The 22,428-nt window shown below is 44.3% G+C and overlaps 2 protein-coding genes across 5 annotated transcripts in view; one reads left to right on the forward strand and one right to left on the reverse strand.

The window, feature by feature from the left end:
* The window catches only part of GCHFR (GTP cyclohydrolase I feedback regulator), a 91,548-nt gene extending 72,669 nt beyond the window's left edge, over positions 1-18,879 (reverse strand). The window contains exon 1 of the mRNA XM_069208567.1: positions 18,717-18,879. Coding sequence (XP_069064668.1) covers positions 18,717-18,752 — 36 coding nt within the window. The 5' untranslated portion in view covers positions 18,753-18,879. The remainder of the gene's footprint in view (positions 1-18,716) is intronic.
* Positions 18,880-18,900: 21 nt separating this feature from the next.
* RMDN3 (regulator of microtubule dynamics 3) overlaps positions 18,901-22,428 on the forward strand; it is a 114,188-nt gene continuing 110,660 nt past the window's right edge. For 2 of the 4 annotated variants that reach the window (XM_069208564.1, XM_069208566.1), the window contains exon 1: positions 19,081-19,211. The gene's annotated coding sequence lies outside the window, so the exon portion shown is untranslated. The other 2 variants (XM_069208563.1, XM_069208565.1) reach the window with 2 other exon arrangements.

Raw genomic sequence — 22,428 nt, forward strand, 5'->3', positions numbered from 1 at the left:
CTGCAAAACCATCGGAAACTGCCCTGGTTCAAACATATCTCAACTATCCTGGCTGCTATCGGCCAGGATGACTTTTGGCTCCATCCAGAAAAAATCGGAAGGCCTAGTCTAGCTGTCATAAAAAAGGCATATTGGGAGCGAAAGACAGAGATTATGTGCGAGTCATTTAGCCCTTTATTCAAGCGGTATATTTTGTTTAACCAAGAGCTTAAACCAGCATTATTCATAGACAGTATTTATCCGGAGGAAAAAAGGGCTCTCTACTTTAAATTCCGTATGGGCACACTACCAGTGACAGCGGTGGTCAACAGATGGCAATCCGCTCCTCCGAGTAGTTTAGAATGTTGTCCATGCCTTCATGGTGGTCCGGAAACACTTTCCCACTTCCTTTTACTATGCCACTTTACGCTCAGACTCCGTAAATTGTACCTTCGTCCACTTTTCAGAACTTCCGGAGTTAGGAAGTGCAAGGAGGCGGAAGCGCTATGTATGCGTTCAGATGAGAAATACATTGTGACAAAGGTCTCAACCTATATCTTGGAAGCATGGAAATTACGTCTATCAATGCACCTACAGTTGGCACAGGCACAATAGCCTATGTTATCCCGTACCTATTTAGCTTGGGAAATCGGTGCAGGGTAGTGTAAACTGGGTTAGGCCTCGGGCTTTTATTAAATGGCTGGAAGGCAATGCAAGGCCCCAAATGACTCGTCCCATAATAAGACATTTTAAATATTAGACTCATAATGTTTTTCTAGAACAAGTTAAGTTTTTATGTAAAATTATGGTCAAATCAGGTTTTACGATAATGCATGGTAAATTGGATACATTTTGGCACATGTTAAATCAAAAATTCAAGCATAGTTCCTTTTATTGAGATGTTTTATTTAATGTGATTTTTATTGAGTTCGAGGGATTGATATCTATTGTGTGATTATTGTTAAGGCCGGTTAGGCTAATAACAATTAAATAAATAAATGGTAAATGGAAAGATAAGCATTGCTGGGCTTTGGCTTCTCCCCACCCCCTAATTACTGCCTACCCCACCACAAGTCCATCACCCTTGGACAGGCATTTAAGGTTAAACCTGCATATAAGTATGGCTCTCTGAATCGATGCCTTCGAGTACCACAAAAGGCAGTCTAGTCAAATCTTTATTAACCTAAAAATGTGTACCCAAATACGACCATTAACTGATCGAGGTGGAACCAATGTTGGATAAAGTTCTGTACCTCACACTAAGGTCGGGCATGTTACTATTAAAATCCTTTACTTGGAACTGGAGTGCTGCTTGTCCAAGAATAAAAATGTGCCATAAATGCCCAGTGCAGGTTGAGATTTCAATACACTTTCTGTACCTCCACTCAACATATGTGCTAAAGCAAGCATAAAATGGCTCAAACAACTGTGAGAAGTATGGGCATGCGGGCCTCATTATGAACTTAATTAAAACTTACACTGCAAAATCAATGTTTTAGCCACCTCACTCTTCCTGTTGGCAGCCAGTAATCTTAGGGACTGAATTGCATTTATTTAACCATTGCCTGCTTTCTTATTATGCAGAATTCTTTAGGAATTATTGAACATTCTATGACTGTAGGAAGCTGGCTCTCTATATACTATATCAAAGTGAGACATAGTGTGCGCAAAGTCCAGGGGTTCCCCAGTGGCTTAACAGAGGCTAAAGTAGTTAATACTAATACTCTCTTTTGTGGTAGTGTGGTCGAGCAAATACGCCTATCAGAGGGTAGTGCAAAGCATTTGTTGTACACACACAGTCAGTAAATGAGGCACACACTCAATGACTAACCCCAGGCCGATGTATTTAGACTGGAAAAATATATCTTGTTACTTTATTTCTAGAACCAAAAGGATCTTGTTCCAGGTAAGTACATTTGCAAGTAACTATCGAAATATGAATCAATAGCACTTTGTTTAGATTTGGCAAAGAAAACGGTTTACAGACAAGTAACACTTTTCACTTTTAAAAGTTGACAGTGCAATTTTCAGAGAAGTTCCGGGGGGAGGGGGGTTGGAGGTAAGTACTCCACTACTAGTTCCAGTCTTTGGGGGTTAGGATGTCCACTGGTCGAAGTTCAGGATGATCCCAAACTTACACCCCACTAGCAACATGGGGCTGGCCAGGTGCAGAGGTCAAAGTTGAAGGTAGATTTAGAAGGGGATACTATGGAGACTAGGGGCACTGGGAAACAGATCTGCTAGCAGGTACGTACACACAACTTCGGAGGGTAGACCTGGGGGGTTTAAGTGAGCACCGGTGGGGCCAAAGGTCAGCACCAAACACACACCCTTAGCGGCACAGGGGCGGCCGGGTGAAAACACAGCATCCCTGACCTCCCAATGCTTTTCAATGGGGGGGGGGGGGGGGCTGGGGGTCATAAAGATGCTGCAGACAGGGTCCAGGGAGTTGGTTCCGGGAAACCACAGACTGGACAAGGAGTAGGGCCACCTGCTTAACATTGCTGGACTGGTAGTCGGGATTCCCCAAGGTGCACAGGTTCCTTTAGGCGTTGGGAATCTTCCTCCTGTTCTCTTGCGGTCGGGAGGGGGGGGGGTGGGGCTCCTCTGGATTTAGGCTGCAGACGTCGTCGTGTTGGTCAGGAAGGGTCAACCCAGGGTGGACACAAGGTCAGAATCACCTGGGGACCTGATCTGGACCGGTGGGCCACCTAGACACGGGCCGTGGGCATCGGTTGCAGAGTGGGCAGGACTTGCAGATCTAAGGGCAGGTCTGGAGTCTTTTTGGATGGTTTCTTCTGGACAGGGCTGCTGTCCTCAGGAGTTCTTGGTCCTCTGGTGGGCAGGCAGTCCTCTGGGGGTTTGGATAGGTCGCTGGTCCTGCCGGATGTGTTGCCTTTTGGTAGCAGATCTTGAAGCTGTAGGCAGGCCGGAGGGCTGGGATCAAGTCAGTTGTTGTCTGGAGTCTTCACCGCTGGGAAAGGGGTTTCGGCTTAGCAGTCCTCCTTCTTTCTTCTTGTCTTGAGGTCGCCAGGAATCTGGTGAGCTAGGTTCAGGGCTGCCCCTATATATTAGATTTAGGGGTTTTATAGGGATCAGAGGGAAGTAGCCAATGGGTACTGTCCCTGAGAGTGGCTACACAATCCCTTTAGGGGAGGAGGGGCATATTCCTAACCCTACTGCTCCCTGTCCTCCAAACCTAGATTCAGGATTCAGAGGGGGGGGGTCACTTCAGCTCTGGTCACCTTAGGGGTAGCCCTAGCTGGAGGGGTCACTCCTCCTTGTCTTTTTCTAATTGTCCCGCCGGTCTTACTGCCATAAGTGGTGCTTCGTCCGGGGAGGGCGGGCATCTTCACTAGCTGGAGTGCCCTAGGGCACTGTAAGAGGAGGCCTGAGCCTTTGAGGCTCACCGCCAAGTGTTACAGTTCCTGCAGGGGGAGGTGGGAAGCACCTCCACCCAGAGAAGGCTTTGTTTCTGGCCTCAGAGAGCACAAAGGCCTGCACCCCAAGAGGTCAGAAACGTGTCTTTTAGTGGCAGGCAGGCACAGACTGGTCAGCCTTACACTAAAGGGTTGGGTAAAATACAGGGGGCATCTCTAAAATGCCATCTGTGTGCACTGTACAATAAATTAAACACTGGCATCAGTGTGGGTTTATTGTGCTGAGAAGTTTGATACCAAACTTCCCAGTCTCCAGTGAAGCCATCATGACAACTCCCAGCCCATGTACTTAATATGGCCACACTGCACTTACAGTATCTAACAATGGACTTAGACACTGTAGGGCATATTGCTCATGCAGCTATGCCCTCACCTGGTGTATAGTGCACCCTGCCTTAGGGCTGTAAGACCTGCTAGGAGGGTGACCTACCTATGCCACAGACAGTGATTTGTGGGCATGAAACCCTGGAAGGGGTGCCATGTTGACTTTACCCTTTTATCCCCACCAGCACACACAATCTGTAATGGCAGTGTACATGTGCTTGGTGAGGGGTCCCTTAGGGTGGCACAATACATGCTGCAGCCCGTAGGGACCTTCATGGTCACAGAGCCCTTGGGACCACAGGTACCTTTTACAAGGGTCTTATTTGTGTGCCAGGGGTGTGCCAATTGTGGAAACAATGGTATAGTTTTAGGGAAAGAACACTGATGCTGGGGCCTGGTTAGCAGGATCCCAGCACACTCTCAATCAAGCCAGCATCAATATCAGGCAAAAAGTGGAAAGTGGGGTGTTTGGGGGCAGGAGAGGAAATGTAACAGTGCCAAAACTGGCACTTTCCTACAATGGCATATGATGGACACTTCATTATTGTAGCTGTAAGTTGCCTTTATCTTCTGATGTATGTATTTCACTTTTTTGTGTTTTATGGGCACCACCCCAAAATAAACAAATTTATTGACAGATGTTTTATGTCCCTTAGTGCCAATGTTCTTGCCCAAATAGTATTATAGAGCCTTGAAGCTAAGCATCATAGAAACAGTCAACTTTGGAAAATACAATCCATTATGCAGGTTACTCTTTAGAGTTCGAGCACTGGTACCAATGTTCCCAGTCTGCCCGCTGTCCCACCTCCTTAAGGAACAGAAGTGTCCACCCTCCCTTGAAGATGACACTACTCTTGTGGTGTCAAGGGTCTGGGTAAGGGTGCCTTGTGTCTAAGCACAGTTACTGGGATCTCACTAATCCAGTAGCCACTGAACTAGCTGTAGTAGAGTAATGGCAGGTCAATTCACCCGATACCCTCAGATGATATAAAAAGGGGTGGGGACCTGTACCTCAGAGCTCAATCATTACAGTTGCAAGGCACCCACTGGGGCAGTTCGGTTGGATACTGGTGAAGGATAAGCAAGGGCAAAGGCACCGTCTATTCTTCCAGAGTATAATGGGCAGGATTTCTTTTAATCCTCACTTGTGTCTCATGTTGGAGTCTGATGCTTGAGACAGCTCTTCGGTAGTCAGAAAGCAGGCTTTTTGGTCAGAACTATATTCCAAATAGATCAAGGAAGGCCACAAGAGTTTCACATATTGAGGACAGTATTGGCCCTGCAGATGAAACTCAAGGTCAAATGCAGCTCAAAACAGATGATGTCGTTCATTGCAAAACTATCCAAAGGGCCAAAAGTACATTACACTGTTCAAGATGTTTAGTTTGCACACTGAAAACCAAACACTGCTGGATATGGATGTTGACATTAGCTTCTAAGCCAGATAGATCAAGGTAAAAATTAATACATTCTTATGTTGGAGGATGTGGGATAAGGGTGGATGGGCATGCTGCCATTTCAACCCTTCCTGATGGTGTGTAGTCACACACAGTACTGATCCTCCTCTTGAGAGTGGTAGTACCAACCTAACCATCATACAGGAACATACATGTGAAGGGGAGCGTGGAATGACAGCGAGGGAAATACAGTTAAAAGTACCCATCACAGTCAGGCAGGAATCTCAGGCTTGAACCAAGTTTAAGATATACATGCACACAATAACATCCACAAAAATACACACAGACTGCCTTTTATTTCTCTTGGAATGGTGGTCACAACAATGGATTTTACACAGATAGGTGAACAGATCTCAGTCCCAAGAGTGAAAAATAAAAGGGTTGTGCCCCCAAATCAAACTGCCCCATGCACAGGTCTATCAGTCTTAGTCTTCCAGTGCACTTTTGGTACTCCTCAAACCAGATTCAGTTTGAAACCTACATGGTGTTATGTCAGAAATGGTATTTCACAGCCCACCAGTCGTAAATATCATTAACAAGAAAATTTGCTGTGGATAAGGAAAACATAGGCAGAATAGTATATTAGTGAAAGAAGGGCCAGACATGTTGTCCTTGAATGCCTAACTACAGATCAAGACATCAACAGGTTTCTAAGAGAGTAAAATAAGGGTAAGAAAGTGTGGGGGATTTTCTTGTGATTTCTCCTCGTTTAACCCCACTATACTGCATATGTAATGCTCCATTACAATTGTCTCATATCTAATAGATCATCAAATCACAACATCACAAGGTAAGTAGAGATAAGTATAACAGATAAATGCAATACTTTTTTTTTAAATGTTTATTTATGCATAGAAAGGAACACATATAACTATGTACTACATCATAGTATATTACATTTAAGGAAAAATACAGTCAGTCGACCAACCAATGGCAGCACCCATTTGAGGCCCCCACCCGGGTTCACACATTGTGCTCTGACCTAGTAGGCATAGAGAAATAAACATTTATAGTACTAGACTAGGTCGAACCAACCACCACAAACATATTGGGTACATTGATTAGTGGCGCCAACCACTACATATTCAGTGCAGTGCATTTCAATACATCAACTACCAAACAGACAGAACACTGTGATTATCGTGAGCACTGACAGAACAGAAAACAATGCAACAATGCCCATACAACATAGAAGGTATCACGCACACGTTGCAAAAGGGAGAGGGGAGAACACCCGGTGGGGGTGGGGGGGAAGGAGTTCCACTCATGACGACCCCCACATCAATAGCCAACCCTGGAGCCACACCCATCCCGATATCTTTAAACTCACAGCCATGCTTCTATAACCGCCAACCTCATTCCAGGACTAACTATGTCCAAAGCTCAGGAGATGGAAGCGTCTGTTAAGGGGTCCTCCCCCTCACTCCTTCGCACACCAGTTAACTCATTAATCATGTCATGCCAGAGCTCCAAGTCCAAGCATGTTCATCCACTAGAACCTTGCCCATTCAGCCAAGTCACTCAGCCAGTCAGCACGCAGCGGGGGGTGAGGGCTAGCCCATTGAATCGCAATACGCCTCTTCCCCAAGATAAGCCCCAGCTGTGAAAATCTATACGCCCTCTTACGACCCTTCTTAGGGACGGGGAGCAGGCCCAGCAAACAGTGTTTCATTGCTACCTGCACTCGCACAGCCGGGACCTACCTGAGTGCCTCCACTACCTGACGCTAAAAGGGCTGGACAGAGCTACGATGTAATGATAAAAAAAATAGTTACTATACATACCTTGACAAAGTAGGGAGTGGTAGGCGATGTAGCACATTTTTTTAATGTTGATATTTTCGATTTACATAGTGTCACATACCTTTCTCTCACTAGCTAAACAGAGAAGCTTAAAAAACTATTTTCTACCGCCCTGGGAGGGACTGTGCTTGTGCCTATTCTGACTCTGGTAGCTCACTTAATGTGGCTTATAGGTCTAGATTCCAGCGTGCAGGTCACAGATTTGAACTTAACACGGCCAAAACAGTGATTTATTCTTCTGCAGCAGATACAATAAGTACCACAATAAGTACCACTAGTTGGCCATTAGTAGTAAACCTCAGAGGTTTCATTACAGATAGCCCATGGACTCCTCGTATCTTGCCATCCACATATCCGCTTGTACTCTGCAGTGCAGAACACATGTACATACAACATGGTATAGGAGCTGACAGCACTCCTGCATTTGACACCTCTTAAAGCCTACATGAAGAAGAGTTCACACTATGGTTGCAAGAGACACACAGAATGAAGAGAATTAATGTGTAAGTGCACCTCGTTCCTAGAATTGAGAATCACATGGCTGTTAGCTCTGCAACCTCTTCCCCACTGACCTCTCCATGCATCATAACTTAATCCTGAGTTTCAACACCAACCTGCTATCCAGTCGGTTTACACACAGCTCACCAAATTCACTACAGTGCTCAAGTTATTCCATTCCCAAATCATAAACAAAATGGTCTCCCAATGAACCTCACTTGCAGTGACCTATGCTATCCTTTTGAATGACTGGCAGATCTGTCTATGCCCCTGAGCACTGACTTGCATCCATGACAGCCAGCTCTTTCTATCCTCATATTCAAACACATTTAATCTATTTCACACACTCTTTCCTGGTTGACACACAGTTCTATTGGTGCACACTCCGACGTACAGCTTCTCCTGCTATACAGTGAGAGACCACAAAATGTCTGCCAGTGCAACCACTTTCAGACCTACAGCACTCCAATTCACCCAAGCTTTTGTGTAGGACAAGCTAATTACTTGCTAAGTGCATCAAACCCAACTCTCATCTTTCATCCCTACTTCGGACATACACAAACACAATGCTTTTCTGATACACGCATGTCTGACCACTGGCAGTCGGTGCTGTTCCACATCTGTTGGAAAGATGCGAGATGTGTCCATCACAGCACTTTTGGTCATGACCTGCTAAGTGCATTGATTCTTCCAGTGTTGTGTGCCACTGCTTCAGCTTTGCCAAGTTTGACAGGACTAATTGCTCTAGTCTAGGATTTTTCTTTGCATTCTAGGACCCATAGACTTGTTTATCCCATTTTAAAACCATGAATGCAGGTCCCAGAATGCCCCCAAAAAATGGACAAAAGCAATCACCAATCACACATGGATCTGGGAAGCTTGGCAACTCGAGCTTTAATAATGCATTTGGTACAGACCTTCAGCAACTGTCATTTCAGCACTTGTGCATGCATGCATACAAACAGGCACACTCTCTCTTGCTCTGTTTCTCTTTTATTTGAGTCATGCACGTGGAGCTTTGCAATAGACTCTCTTGACACACAAAACATGAATGCCTGACCAGAATAGCCCCTGGCATCCATTCCTCATTGACATAAGAGTAGTTTTGTCAGTACAGTTTATCGGCAACTGTCTCGCCATTCTGACCTAACACACAGGCAATTCACCTAACTGAAAATATATTTGAAGGGTGTTCTACTCCATACACGCCCTAAACATATGTCCCTAATTGTATACTTTTCATATCACTTTATTAAAAATACTATAAGCTGTACTAATTTAGGCCAATGTATGGCCAAAGCACTGTGCTTTCCTGTAAAACAAGAAGCAGAAAGTGGTAACTCTTGTGGCTACAGAACAGACTGTGTGAGCAGAAAACTTTGGTAATTAAATACCAAGATTCATATTAAAGGAACCTGGATAATCCTTGGCAATAACCCTGACCTACCTGTGTACCTGGCTGCGGTTAACAATGACATCTAAGTGTAACTACAAGTAAGTCAGCCTAGATTTCGTTCTATACAAAAAGTTATTCTTATGTAGTTTGGCAGTGTGAAGTGGATCTGCACATAGTCAGGACTTTCAATGGAAAATTAGAAGTGCACAAACTCACTATCCAAGATCCCCATCAAAAGTATTGTACAACAGTGTAAAAGTGGTGGTACTCTCCCTTTCAATATAAGGAAGTGCAGGCACTGTACACCTGAGAGCAAGAGTGTAACCAGACCTGAGCTTCGGCGGGGTGAGCATGAAGGTTAGGGTTCAGTAGTTCAAGCCACAGTTCTAGGGCTACCACTTCACGCAATGGAAGTGGAGACAGCCCCCTGGCCAGTAAGAGAACACACATTAGCAAAGCCAACAAGTGTGCATTTAATGTGCTAAAGCAGGTAAACAACATCTGTGCATGTCTGTATTTTCTTTAATGAAAGATCTACTGGATTTGCCAGTGCATTCCCCTGAGAAACTAAGCATTGCTGGAGCTTCAAGAGTATCTACCAACCTGCTAGCATCAAATGTCTGGAAGATGTGTAAATGTGAGACCTGTATTTTGTGTTCATCTCAAACACATTGAAATGAAAACACGGAAGCCTTATTGAAAAGGTGTATGTTTTTTTTTTTTACTAAAAGCAATATGCACCACATATTAAACAAATGCTTCCAGGGAACAATAAGATGTTTATGGGAGGATCTCTCAATGAACACAAGAAAGAGCTCTAATGGACATAGAGAAATAGACTGTATGAATCCCATTAAAGGTGTGGAGCATGTACATGGATAAACAAAATGATGGGGGTGGAGGGCTTCTCTGGCTGTCATACAATGTGTATGGTTCATCAAGAGCCCAAATGGTAGCAACATTCACAGAGCAGAACAAGAGGAATACCTGTTCACAATGTAATATCATCTATATGCTGATATTTATAAAGCACAGGTCTAACTGTGGAGCGATGGAGACTTGCACTTTATAGGGAGGGATCTCAAGTGGAGGCTTAAATCTTTGCGTTACACATATGTTCACTAGCATCTCAGATGTTTAAATTAAAGTTCAGGCACAGTGAGATTGAGTGTTTTTCCCAGAACTGCGCAATTTTCTTTCACATGTAATGCTGGAGTAAAATCCAGGTCCGTTGTTGTCCAGGTGCTGGTGTCCATAATGATTCTGAAGAGATGGTATCTGCAACATCTACTGCCAGCACAGGCATTGCCCACTGCCACGGGGACAGGAGGATGATTGGTTAAGAATGAAGCAAAATTAATGGGTTTAATGTGCTCTATAGTTTGCCTTAGTATCATTGTTGTGCTACCTGCTTGCACATTACTCCCTCTGGCATCTCCCATTTCAAACTTCTTCTCACTCCTTTCTCATCTCAGTATTGTTCTCTTCTCATTTCTTTCTCCTCTTTCTCCTCCATATTCTCCCTCATACTTTTGCTCTCTTCTTTTGCACTGTTATCTATCTCATCTCTCTATATTGCTCTTCACAATTTCTTCTTTTAGTCCCTTCTCTCTCACTCTCATTATCTCTCCCACCTTCTCCTCCTCAAATTATATCAAAGACAGGCTATGTTGGAGACTAGTCTCAGGGAGAGGCCTGTGGTACCGCACAGAATGTGAGAAGGCTGCAACTATCTCACTCCCCACCACCAGCTTTTACATTGTTGGAATGAATACTGAAAAAGCTCAACTCAGCCTGTGAATAAAAAGATTTCTAGCTTACACATCAAGAATTTTCAATTCTATTAAGGACACGGAGGCGAGGATTATGCTTTCTCTTTCTTTTACTGAACTTTCACAGCAGCCAATAACAATACAGTAAAGGAAAAAACTACATTTCCCATAACTACTAGTCACATGTCACATGCTCCAATCACATATCGTGACCCATTACAATAAGAGCTCTGACCCCCAACGTCATATCCTCTTTCTTTGTCCAACAGATAATCCTGCAACCATATTAAAACGAACTTCCTCCGAATATGAAGAATCCAAACTTCTCTCTTGCTCTAGAGACTGAAACTCAATCCACTCCGGCAACAAGCCAACCACTCTTCTAACGATGAAGAAGGAACCAAAAGGATTTTCTCACCGACATCTGAAAGGATCTCAAGAATTCTTCTGATCAGATCCTAGAAAATAATAATAAATAATAATATTTCCCCTTGACATATCTTTCCAGAATAAATTCTTTAACATTTCTTTAATTAAATTATAGGAAGGGCATAATTCTTTTATATAAAATATACATTTGAATATAACCTCCAATAACAATAACGGGTGGGATAATCCTCGCCTCCATGTCCTTAATAGAATTGAAAATTCTTGACGTGTAAACTAGATTTTTTTTTATTCTATGTCAGGACCGGAGGCTCGGATTATGCTAGTTTAAAGCTGATTAATAACAATAGATGCAACATCAATCACAGGTTTAAAATAAAACTTACGAAAAGTACCTTTCGAAGACCAATCGGCCGTTTTCATAATATCCTGCAAACTAGAGCCTAAACCAAAGGATTTGGAAGCCATTGCTCCTCTCACAGAATGAGCACCAAAATGATCGGTATTAATCCCTGCTTCACTCATGAGCCATTTAACCCATCGCGCCAGAGTGGCTGAAGCGACTGGTTTAAAGGGTTTCTGTAAAGAAATTAATAACTGGCCATTCATGTTCTGTCTGAACTCCTCCGTGACTGACTCAAAATCTTTCAAACATTGTACCACACATAATTTTGAATTATCCGGATACCAAGGATAGGATACCGACCTGCAATTAGTTTTGGTCCTTATAGAAATGGAAAAAGTAACACCCTCAGGAGAATATACTCTACCAGATAAATCCAAGGCCTTGACATCCAAAACCAGTTTACAAGAAACCAAACAAAGTAACATAGTCAGTTTCGCTGAGAGCTGCTTGCGTGATAAAACGTATTACTAGGCCAGGAATCGATAAATTTTAATACCACGTTTACGTCCCATAAAGTAGTATATTTGGCTTGAGGTGGATTAGAAAAACGTATACCTCTCAATAACTTACAAACCAGTGGATTTTCACCCACTGGTTTACCATCAATCGGTCTATGTCCGGCCGATATGGCAGACCTGAAATTATTAACCGTCCTATAGGCAAGACCTGAGGAGGTTATCTCAGCTAAAAAAAAATATTATCAAATCAATACTTGATTCCAAGGGATTGATATTCCTTCCATTACACCAACTAGTCTATCTGCGCCAAGCAGAAGCATATCTCTTGTGGGTGCTAGAAGCCCAGGCTTGTTTGATAAAGTTTTTAGCTTGTTGCGAAATGCCTGGAATTTTCCAATTTGACCTGAAACCAACCATGCCATCAACGCAAGAGTCCTTGATGAGATCAGAGGATGTTGAAGGCCCTCCGGACTCAACAATAGGTCCGGACGAGGAGGGATGAGTAACGGCGGAGCACTCGCTAATTGGAGTGGAATAGGGAACCAGGGCTGAGATCTCCAAACAGGAGTCACCAGGATTAAGTCTGCTTTCTGTCTCCGAATCTGAGACAGAACCCTGGGAATCAATAGAAACGGAGGAAAGGCATATCCCCGAAAAGGGGACCAGTCCTGTAGAAACGCATCCGTCGCTGATGCGAGAGGGTCCGGCCTCCAGCTGAAGTACCTCGGAACCTGGGTTTTGAGGCGAGATGCAGAGATCCACCTCGCAAGGTCCCCATTACCTCATTATCTGTTGAAAGATAATCAGATCTAACCTCCAATCGTCGGTATCCGTCAGATACCTGGAGTTCCAGTCCGCAACTGCGTTCTGAGTTCCCGGTAAATACTCTGCTACAATTACTAACCTGTGATTCAAACAATCGCGCCAGAACTCCTTGGCTATCTCCGATAGAACACTGGATCTCGTTCCTCCTAACTTTTTGCCATACCTCACTGCTGATACATTGTCCATCCTTAACAGGATGCAGCAATCTGTCTTGAGGGGGGATAAGCTCTTTATCGCAAAGGATCCTGCAAGAAGCTCCAAACAATTGATGTGTAGAGATTGCTCTGTCAAAGACCAACGGCCCCAGGTTAATACAGACCCACAACGGGCCCCCCATCCCCACTGACTGGCGTCTGGTTCTATCACCATCTCTGGATGGGACCTGAATATGGCCCTGCCATTCCAGGCTTCCATGTGGTGAAGCCACCACTGAATTTCTTCCCTGACCTCCCTGGACAACGGGATCAAGGTCGAGTAACTCCAATCTTGTCTCAGATATTTGATCTTCAATCTTTGCAGAGCCCGATAGTGAAGTGGAGCTGGAAAGATTGCCTGAATGGATGAAGCCAACAGGCCCACCAATCGAGCAATGCTTCTTAAAGAGATAGTCGGTCTGGTTAGGGCTGATCTCAATTCCCTCTTTATATTGCGAATCTTTAATGAGGGAAGAATCAAAAGAGCTTGGATCGAATCGATCTTGAAGCCTAAGAATTCTATTACTTGAGTTGGATTCAACAATGACTTCTGCGCATTGATAAGGAAACCCAATTCCTGCAATAGATTGATTGTCCAATTCAAATGGGTCTTTAGAGTTGCTGGTTCCTGGGCCATCAATAAGATGTCGTCCAGATAAATAATCAAACGAACCCCTTTGGTTCTCAAATACTCCACTATCGGTCTCAACAACTTCGTGAAGCACCATGGTGCTGAGGAGAGGCCGAATGGGAGAGCTGAGAACTCCAAACACTGAGCTTTCCATTGGAATTGGAGGAATCTCCTGTGTGGTGGAAAAATTGGAATTGACAGGTAAGCGTCCTTCAGATCCAATCTTACCATCCAGTCTCCTTCTATTAAGATATCCCTTAGCATGTGAATCCCTTCCATCTTGAAGTGTCTGTACACAATCCAAGAACTGAAGTCTTTCAAGTTCAAAACCAATCGATGACCTCCTCCTTTTTTGTCTACGACAAAAATGGGGTTGCAAAATCCAGCTGGGTGAGGAGTTGAAAAAAATGCTGCACCTTTGTCTGGTAGCGCTTGCACTTCTGTATCTATAAATTTCTGACTTTCTAGGGGAAAAATTCATTTGAAGAGGAGGGGCCAATTGGCGTGGAGTGCTAATAAACTCCAGATGAAAACCTGATACTGTCTGAAGTACCCAAGGATCCCCAGAAACCTTTCTCCAATTGTGTGCACACCGCCCCACTCTTCCCCCAAGAATAACCTGAGACGGATGAATGAGTCTTACCAGCATAGGAGGCGTCCGGGATCGCTCCTTGTTGGCCTCTACGATGTCCTCTGCGGAATCTAGGTCTACCACCTCTGGTCCGAGTGGGGTAGAAGGTGGCATCCGATTGATCACCTGACCAGCTACCTTGTCATCTCGGATAATAATTTTGGGGACTTGCAAAGGAGCCCCGGACGAACATTCGTCCACCATAACGTCCGGCCATGAGAAAAAGGCCTTGTCTAAAAACTTTTTTAAGGGACAACTGTGCTTTGTCGAGGGTGGAAAAGGTGGAACAAAATGTTTCTAGTTCTTTAATAAAAGAAGATCCAAAAAGGAGGCCCTCAGCAGCTGGGCCTGCCTCAGATGCTGCCAGATCCACCAGTTTTGGATCCATGCACATGAGAATAGATTTTCTGCGCTCCGCTGAAATAGCACAGTTGGTATTGCCTAAGTGACAAACCGCACGCTGGGCCCAACCAAGTAAGACATCTGTATCAACTGGAATTCCTGGTTCTTTTGACTCTGCCGCTAGATCCAGAATTTTAGTCAGAGGGCCTGACATGTCTAGCAGCTTATCCTGGCATGAACGCCATGACCTATCCAAACCTTTTTTAGGGCCTTTGGAAAACTTTTTCAAAAGGGTAACCATGGTCGGATCTATCTCTGGAGTATCAGCTACGTTATTCTCTAAATCAGGTCTGGGGCATTCAGTCTTGAGACGAGTACGAACTTCCTCATCATAACTTTTCCTAAGGTTATCGTGAACATATGGCGCCACTTCTGTGGATGGAAGCCAGTTAGAGGATCTAGGGTGAACAATTTCAGAGGGGTCGAATTTTAACAGAAGAGAAGTGGAATGCTTTTTCGTCATCTTATTAGGGATTGGCGCGGTCAGGTCATCCGAATCCTGATCAGACGAGTCCCCCGAAGAGGAGGAATTATTCAAGGTGCTGTAATTATGCTTAGCAATATGCTTCTTGCGCAATTTTGCAAAACCTCCGCATGTATATCCTCAGAGGGATCTTCACTTGCAATATTCTTAGTTTTAGCTTTAGATTTGGAGCAACTTGAGGAATAGTCCCTTTGGGGGTAGAAGGGGTTGGATCCGGCACCCAGCCTTGAGAGTGAGCGTATTCCAGTAATTGCCCTGAAAAGGGGCCTAATGCTCTCACCAAGGCATCATTTACTGACTGTTGCACTCTAGTGTTAAGTGCCTCAACTAAATTAACTTCTAGTTGATTGTCAATATCTTCAGGATAGAACCCTGCATCCTGATCACTCCATTGCGCCATTGCAATCAACAATAACAGTATTAAAGATAAAGGGGGGGGTGAAAAAAACCCTCACAGGCAACAGGTAGAAAAATGTAGGCCCTTAAATAGAGAGTGGAGGGAGCAGCCTGTAAATCACCCTAGGCAGAGCCTAATATTATTTTAAAACCCAGTCAGATCACTGTCTGGGCATCAGGGACACACTTTAATAGTCTGCAATAAACTTCAAACTAAATTGCCCCAGCAAGCTATATTTACGAGCCGATCCGGAGGAGAAACCTCTGAAGAATGGATCGGCTGGTAAAAACGCGCGCTTCCGACAAAATCAATTGAACTTGAAAACAGACTGCAAGCAGCGCGCTCAGTGTTCCCGCTCCACTACAAAATCAATAAACAATCGGGCAAACTAAGCGTAATAAGCAAATGAAGCGGGCAAAATCGTGGCGCTAGTTTTAACAAATATCACCCAAATAAAGGTTAATACATTAATAAAACACAATGAGAAAAGATAAAATGGCACTTATCTTCTGCAAAGCAGCAAAGAAAGAGGATATGACGTTGGGGGTCAGAGCGATTATTGTAATGGGACACGATATGTGATTGGAGCATGTGACATGTGACTAGTAGTTATGGGAAATGTAGTTTTTTCCTTTACTGTATTGTTATTGGCTGCTGTGAAAGTTCAGTAAAAGAAAAAGAAAGCATAATCCGAGCCTCCGGTCCTGACATAGAATTGGCTCCCCTCAGTCTATGAAGGGACATGACTGTTCAGGGGCTAATCTCTTATGTATATACGGATCAGCAATGGTTCAGTGAAAGAAAGAAACTGTCTGTAAAGGAGCGCAACAGTGTATCTGTATGAGCTCAACTTGATCAGTGCTTGGCTCTGTTCTATCTATGCAGGGGTCAACACTATGTATGCACTTTTTCTGCATGTGCAGTAACTTATTTTTAACTGGGCAGGAACTCATTTATATCTTCAAGGGGTTCAGCCCTTTTTCCAAACATGTAATCAACTTTATGTTTTGGGTTCCTCTCCTTAACAAAACAGGCACCAAAATGTGCTTCCCAGTCCCAAGCATCCCCAACCCTTTGACTGGTACATTGTACAGCAACACATTTGACATGTGATGCTTGCCACTGCAATCGAACCTCTCACCTCAAAACACCTTGTCTCCTAATCCACTCTCTACAGAACACTCTCTTCCTCCCAAGTCTTCCTCACTGTCTATTTGTTCTGAATATCTTCTTGACAGTCATTGCTTTACAGTCATTTTGATATTCTTTTTGGTCTACATTTGTAATTGGGATATGTATACTAATGAGCAGGGAAGTAAAGGCAAAAGGAAGAAGACAATGGTAAATAAAGATAAAAGTGAAATGTGAGAAGCAGGAAGTGGCAGGTGGAGGAATATTAATAGGGGGAAAGACAGGGAGCAGATATGAGGCAGTGGGACAGAGGGCTGATGCCCAGGTGACAGCCTACAGGTTATGTGATAGTGGTTAAAATATATTAAACCACACAGTAAGAAAAGAGCGGGCTTGGGCAGAAAGGCAAAAGGCAAAGAACATATACATAAAATTTGAACTCTTGTCTCTGGGCACCAAACTTGATTTTAAAATTCACTCTTCATGTGGACATTAAAAAAAGAGGAGGCACATGGACTGTGTCTCCGCAGCAGGTTTTTAACCCACATGACTTAACTTGCTGGTTTGAAATTGACAGAGGGTAAAAGAAGGTGAGGCAGGCACCAGCTGACTCCAAAAAATGGGGTAGGTTGAGCAAGGCCCAACGAGTCTGCAACCATTATGTGTTTTAATTGAGCCTTTGAAATGTGTGTGCCTCAGACGTAGATCATGGCACCCTTCTTCTTCCTCCAGTTTAAGTTTTCCCAGCACCAACTGCTACTTGCAGAAATGATAAAGAGGACAAACTGGTAGACCACAAGAGTGCTGAGCTGTCTCGGCCATACCATACTGCTGCAGTTAAAAGCGTTGAAGGACGTAGTGCCTGGTGCTGTCCATGTACAGTGCCATGCAGATCAACTCTATTCAATCTATTGCATGTCTGTCCACCAAATACACAGCAAGACGGGCACACAAAGGTCTTCTGTAAGGTGGGCCGTAAGAGGTTAGCACCCAGCAGCCCTCAACAAGGCACAGGGTAATATTATACCTCTTGTGTGTCCCTGCTGTGGTGTGCATGTCCTGCCCTAGCCACGCTGACCCACAGAGCAAGCATGAGAGACAGGAGCACAGTTTCGAGCTGGTTTGCAATCACTGCCTATCGATGGACTATTAGAGAAACTGTCTGACATGACGTTATTGCCAAGCCAACACCCTAATGCCAATATTACCTGACAGACTCACAAGCAACATCAATGCTTGGACCTTAGCTGGCCTTCCACCTGGGATAGAACAACAAGGGAGATTTTACCCAGAAGATCTGGACTGCTGTTTTACAGGACCATATTAAAAAAAATCCTGTACCCACTATTAAGGAGGGCCACTGGAATGATATAATGCTGCAGTTGCAGTTTTTGCACCATTATAGATTTGCAACGTATTCCATTATCTGTTGTATAATTTGCAGATTTTAACTAATCAAAATGTGCTTCTAGTTTGGACAGAATAAGGCTTACTGAAACTTAGCAGCCCATGTTGCACAGTGGAAGGTCTTACACGATATTTGACTGACCATCTGTAGTTGCTTATTGCTGTAGTTGGGTGTCAAATTGGTACTATTGAAGGGAAACCTTGGCACACACTTGTAATAATGACAAAATAACGAAGTAATATTATCCCAAAAAGGTGCCGCATTACACTGTATAATAATAGGCAATCATCAACAGTAAAGACTAAAGCGTATTGCCCTGCACAGTGAAAGTACCCTATGATTTCGGGAATTACGGGTGACCTCTACCCCTTCCTCTGAAAACATGTTGCAATAGCAGCATGATAAGCTGAACTTGTCGCTCTAAAACAAAAACAGTGCTCTTCCGGAGTTAAACGAATACTGCGAAAAGCACCTCGAAGCTGCAGCCCCTATAACACACGAGGGGTGGGGGCCCAACGCTCTTTTAGCCCACTGGGCACAAAAACATCAACCATAAATATAAACCTATTCGTTTTAAGATTACTACTTGTTCCAGGGTGCGATTTAGCCAAAGTCAACACAGAGAGATTCCTGCGCTTAACTGGAGACCTCTGACCTCAGCCTGATTTGCACACTCAGTGCACAACGTACTCACCATGCGGATCTGCGTGCTAATTAGAACATATGGCATATCTGCAGCTTAAACGTCTGACACTTCTCCGATAACTTCACCAGAGCTGCTTCTTAACGTCAATGTAGCGCCAAAGTCCGGTGACAGGAAACGTCAAGGGGGGGGGGTCGTTTTTCCCTTCAGTATGCGTCGGACCGCAAGAGCGCTTGCGCAGAGAACACCTCTCGCGAGCTGCGCGTTGAGTGGACGGAGGGTTTGGGTGACGCAACTAACGATTGGTGGACGTTGAGTGGGCGGGCCCAAACATGCGAGCGGGCCGGAGAAGAGCGTGGAGCGCCGTAGGCTGAGAAGTGCAGACTTTTGGGGATAAAACCACGGACGGTCAGTGTTTTTTTTTTTTGTATTTATATGCAACTATGAAAGCCGCGCAGCGGTGCGCATGCGTGCGCTTGCGCCGTGCAGTAGTGTAATCAGCCAGTTCAGAAGTGGGAAACTGTGTTCAGCTCAGCCTGTAGCAAGGTGAGTGAGTGTGTTACTATTATACGTTTAGTGTATAGCGCTCAGGAGGTCGTGGTGTGGTCCGTGACGTGCCTGCGTACATATGATTTGATCGCGGCTCAGAGAAAGCCCAGTTGCGGCGATCGTGGAATTGATGCGCAACAGCTTCGGGCGATCCTCGTGGCGCAGGAGGGCACGTGGTTTACATAGTGCTTCGGTCGCAGCGGGCCGGTCCTCAAAGAGGGCGTGGCTTTGCAACCCTCCAAAAGGGCCTAGGTGAGGGGTGATGTCAGTGTTACTAAGGCAACGGTTTATGGCGTCTGGCCTAGAATGTATTTCTTGTTACATAAGAAAACAGCTTAACGTTACACACGCATTTGCGCAGGTGCTCCTGGACCACTACTACTGCACTTCCCTCCGCCAATATATAAAAGTTAAATGCCCATCGCAGTGAAGGGTGTTCTTCGTCCTACATATGCATTTGAGTGGATTTTTGTTTTTACTTAAAGGTGCTACAGATATTTGTCGTCCTAGTGTTAGAAAATACCACGCTTAGCACCTTAGAGAGTGTTTCATATGGAGCACTCAAAACGATGTATTGCATTAGGGCATTTTATTTTTTTGGTTTTTCTTGTTTGCTTTTGCACCACTACAAACGAAAGTGTACTAGTCACACATAATGGCACAGATGGCCCTCTGAACAAAAGGACCTCTGTGGCACGCGACTGCAGTTGTCCATTTGGATGCTGACTGTGGAGGTGCTGGAATAGTGTGGGACCCTCGTGGATTCTGATTTGTATCAACTGTCCGCTAATGTGCTGGAACTGGGTTCCAGACTGGTCCCAGCCAGTGATTCATCATGAGTTATTTGAAATAAATTTGGTGAGTTTCAGTGGTTTTGGTAATTTAAAACAGTATTCTTACCCGTCCTTTTCACCTAATTATAATGCCACTTTAACATTTGTTTTTTTTAGTTAACTTTTATTTTTTATTTTTTTTGCATAAAGTAATATGTTAATTTCCATGAGCAGCATATGGTTGGGTGCCCCCTCCACAGTGTGGAAAGCTGGACTGGTGTGTGATGGGCACCTATGGTGTTGGCATCTTATACCAGGTCCACGTAACCCCTATTAGTGAAGTGCAGACAGTGTCTAGGAAGCCAGGGTTCTCTAGAGGTAACTGTGGCTGAGCAGCCAAGACTTATCTAGGAGACATTCGTAGCTTATGCAAAACCATTGTAGTCACATAGCAACTTATGACACATGAAAGAATCACACAGTGTTACAAAAATGAAGGTACTGTGTTATAGTAACATAACTCCAGAATACTTATAGGCAGCTCCCCCCATCTGGAGGTAAGTACCCACTAGTTATATACACAATAGCAATTAGCATAGAAACAACAAGTATTGGTAATACTTAGTGAAAATAGTGAGGTCCCTAGGAGAGGGCCAAACCATATACTAAGAAAGTGGAATGCACTTATAGGCAGCTCCCCCCATCTGGAGGTAAGTACCCACTAGTTATATACACAATAGCAATTAGCATAGAAACAACAAGTATTGGTAATACTTAGTGAAAATAGTGAGGTCCCTAGGAGAGGGCCAAACCATATACTAAGAAAGTGGAATGCAAAGTTAAGTCCCCCACCGAAGGATATGGAGTTGTTAGAGGGGAGCTGGAAGAACAAGGAACCCCCATGTGGTGAGTACCTGAGTGATCCCCAACGACAAGGAGAGCAGAGGTAAGTACCTGGTCTCCTCAAGGACTGCCAGGAAAAAGGATTGTACAAGAACAGGACCAGACCAGAAGAAATCAAAGGTGGATTCTGGTAGAAGAGGATCTGAAAAAGAAGGGGACAGAATCCAGCCCACAATGGAGTGCCCGTGGTGGCAGGAGTTACAACCCACCCCCTGTGGATGAAGAAACAGGTTGACAGGGGAAGAAGACCATCCATGGAGCCCAGGAGCTGAAGAGAAGTCCTTGGAGCAGTGCAGATGGTGTCCTACGTTAGTAGTCGGGGTGAAGGTGGTCAGTGGTGTTGAACAACCATCAGCAAACATTGGCAAATGCTAAAGGAGCAAAAGAAGAGTGACAAGGCTGAAGCACACTGATAGCAGGCAAAAAGTGGGGGTAACCATGCCAAAAAGAGTGACTTCCCTGCACAGAGCGCACAACTTATTGTTCAATGCCATAGCAAAAAGATGCAAGAACATCTCTGGGCTGCTGAGGATCCATCTTTGAAGGATGCCATATCTATTGCCAAGATGGTGGAAGAGTCAGAATGTTGCATGAGGGAAATGGTGGAGGGGTGGGGTAAAAGATAGCAGGCACTGAGAGTGAAGTTGCTGCTTTCGGTAAGAAGGAAGAGGGAATGAAAGGAGCACCCAGTAAGCATACTACGAAAGCACAGAGAGGGACCAAGTTAAAAGATTGCTAGAGGTATGGTATAATGTATCATTCCAGTGACTCCAAGTGGTGCTTTGTGTCTCATAAGGAGTGCAGGAGGTGTGGTACAAAGGAAGTTATGCTTGCATGTGCAGCAAGCTTTGTAAATCTCTAGTGGCTGTTACTGAGGACATGATTTGGGAAGACGAGAACAAGGAACATGTTTTGATGGTCCTTCCTGGGATAGAGGAAACGGACAGGAAAGTTAGACCGAAAGCCTCCTTCAGTATACTGAGCAAAATTGTGGCGCTTATGGTGGACTCTGGTTCATTGTGCACAATTGTGCCGAAGAAAATGTGGAGGAAGGAGTGGCAACACGTTTCCCTGTTGCCCAAGGATATAAATCCAAGGGGATAGCAGAGGGAGAGGACAGATGTGGTGGGGTACCTTCTATTGCCCATTGAATTTAAATCATGACAAACTGAGGGAAAATTCTAATGTGGCTGAAAGTGGACCACCTATTTTGAGATGGGACCATCAATTTGAGTTGCACATTGTTATTGATCCCCATGCTCCAGGACAAGTGCTCTCTGTGATTGATGTGAATACTGAATGAGCTAGATGAAATTGTGTTACATTCATAAAATAGTGCTGGAAAAGGTTACTACTCCAGCTAAGCACAAGTTGAGGAGAGTACTAGTGGTTGTGAGAAGAGAACTTAGAAAATTGTTAAATGGCATGCTTAAGGAAGGGTCATTGAGCCTGTCGAAGCTTCCGAGTGGGTCTTCTCTGTGGTTATAATGGAAAAAAAATTGTCAAGCTTAGATTCTTTGTGGATCTTCGTAGTCGAA

The sequence above is a fragment of the Pleurodeles waltl genome, chromosome 9, assembly GCF_031143425.1.
Source record: "Pleurodeles waltl isolate 20211129_DDA chromosome 9, aPleWal1.hap1.20221129, whole genome shotgun sequence".
In the NCBI taxonomy this organism is placed as follows: domain Eukaryota; kingdom Metazoa; phylum Chordata; class Amphibia; order Caudata; family Salamandridae; genus Pleurodeles; species Pleurodeles waltl.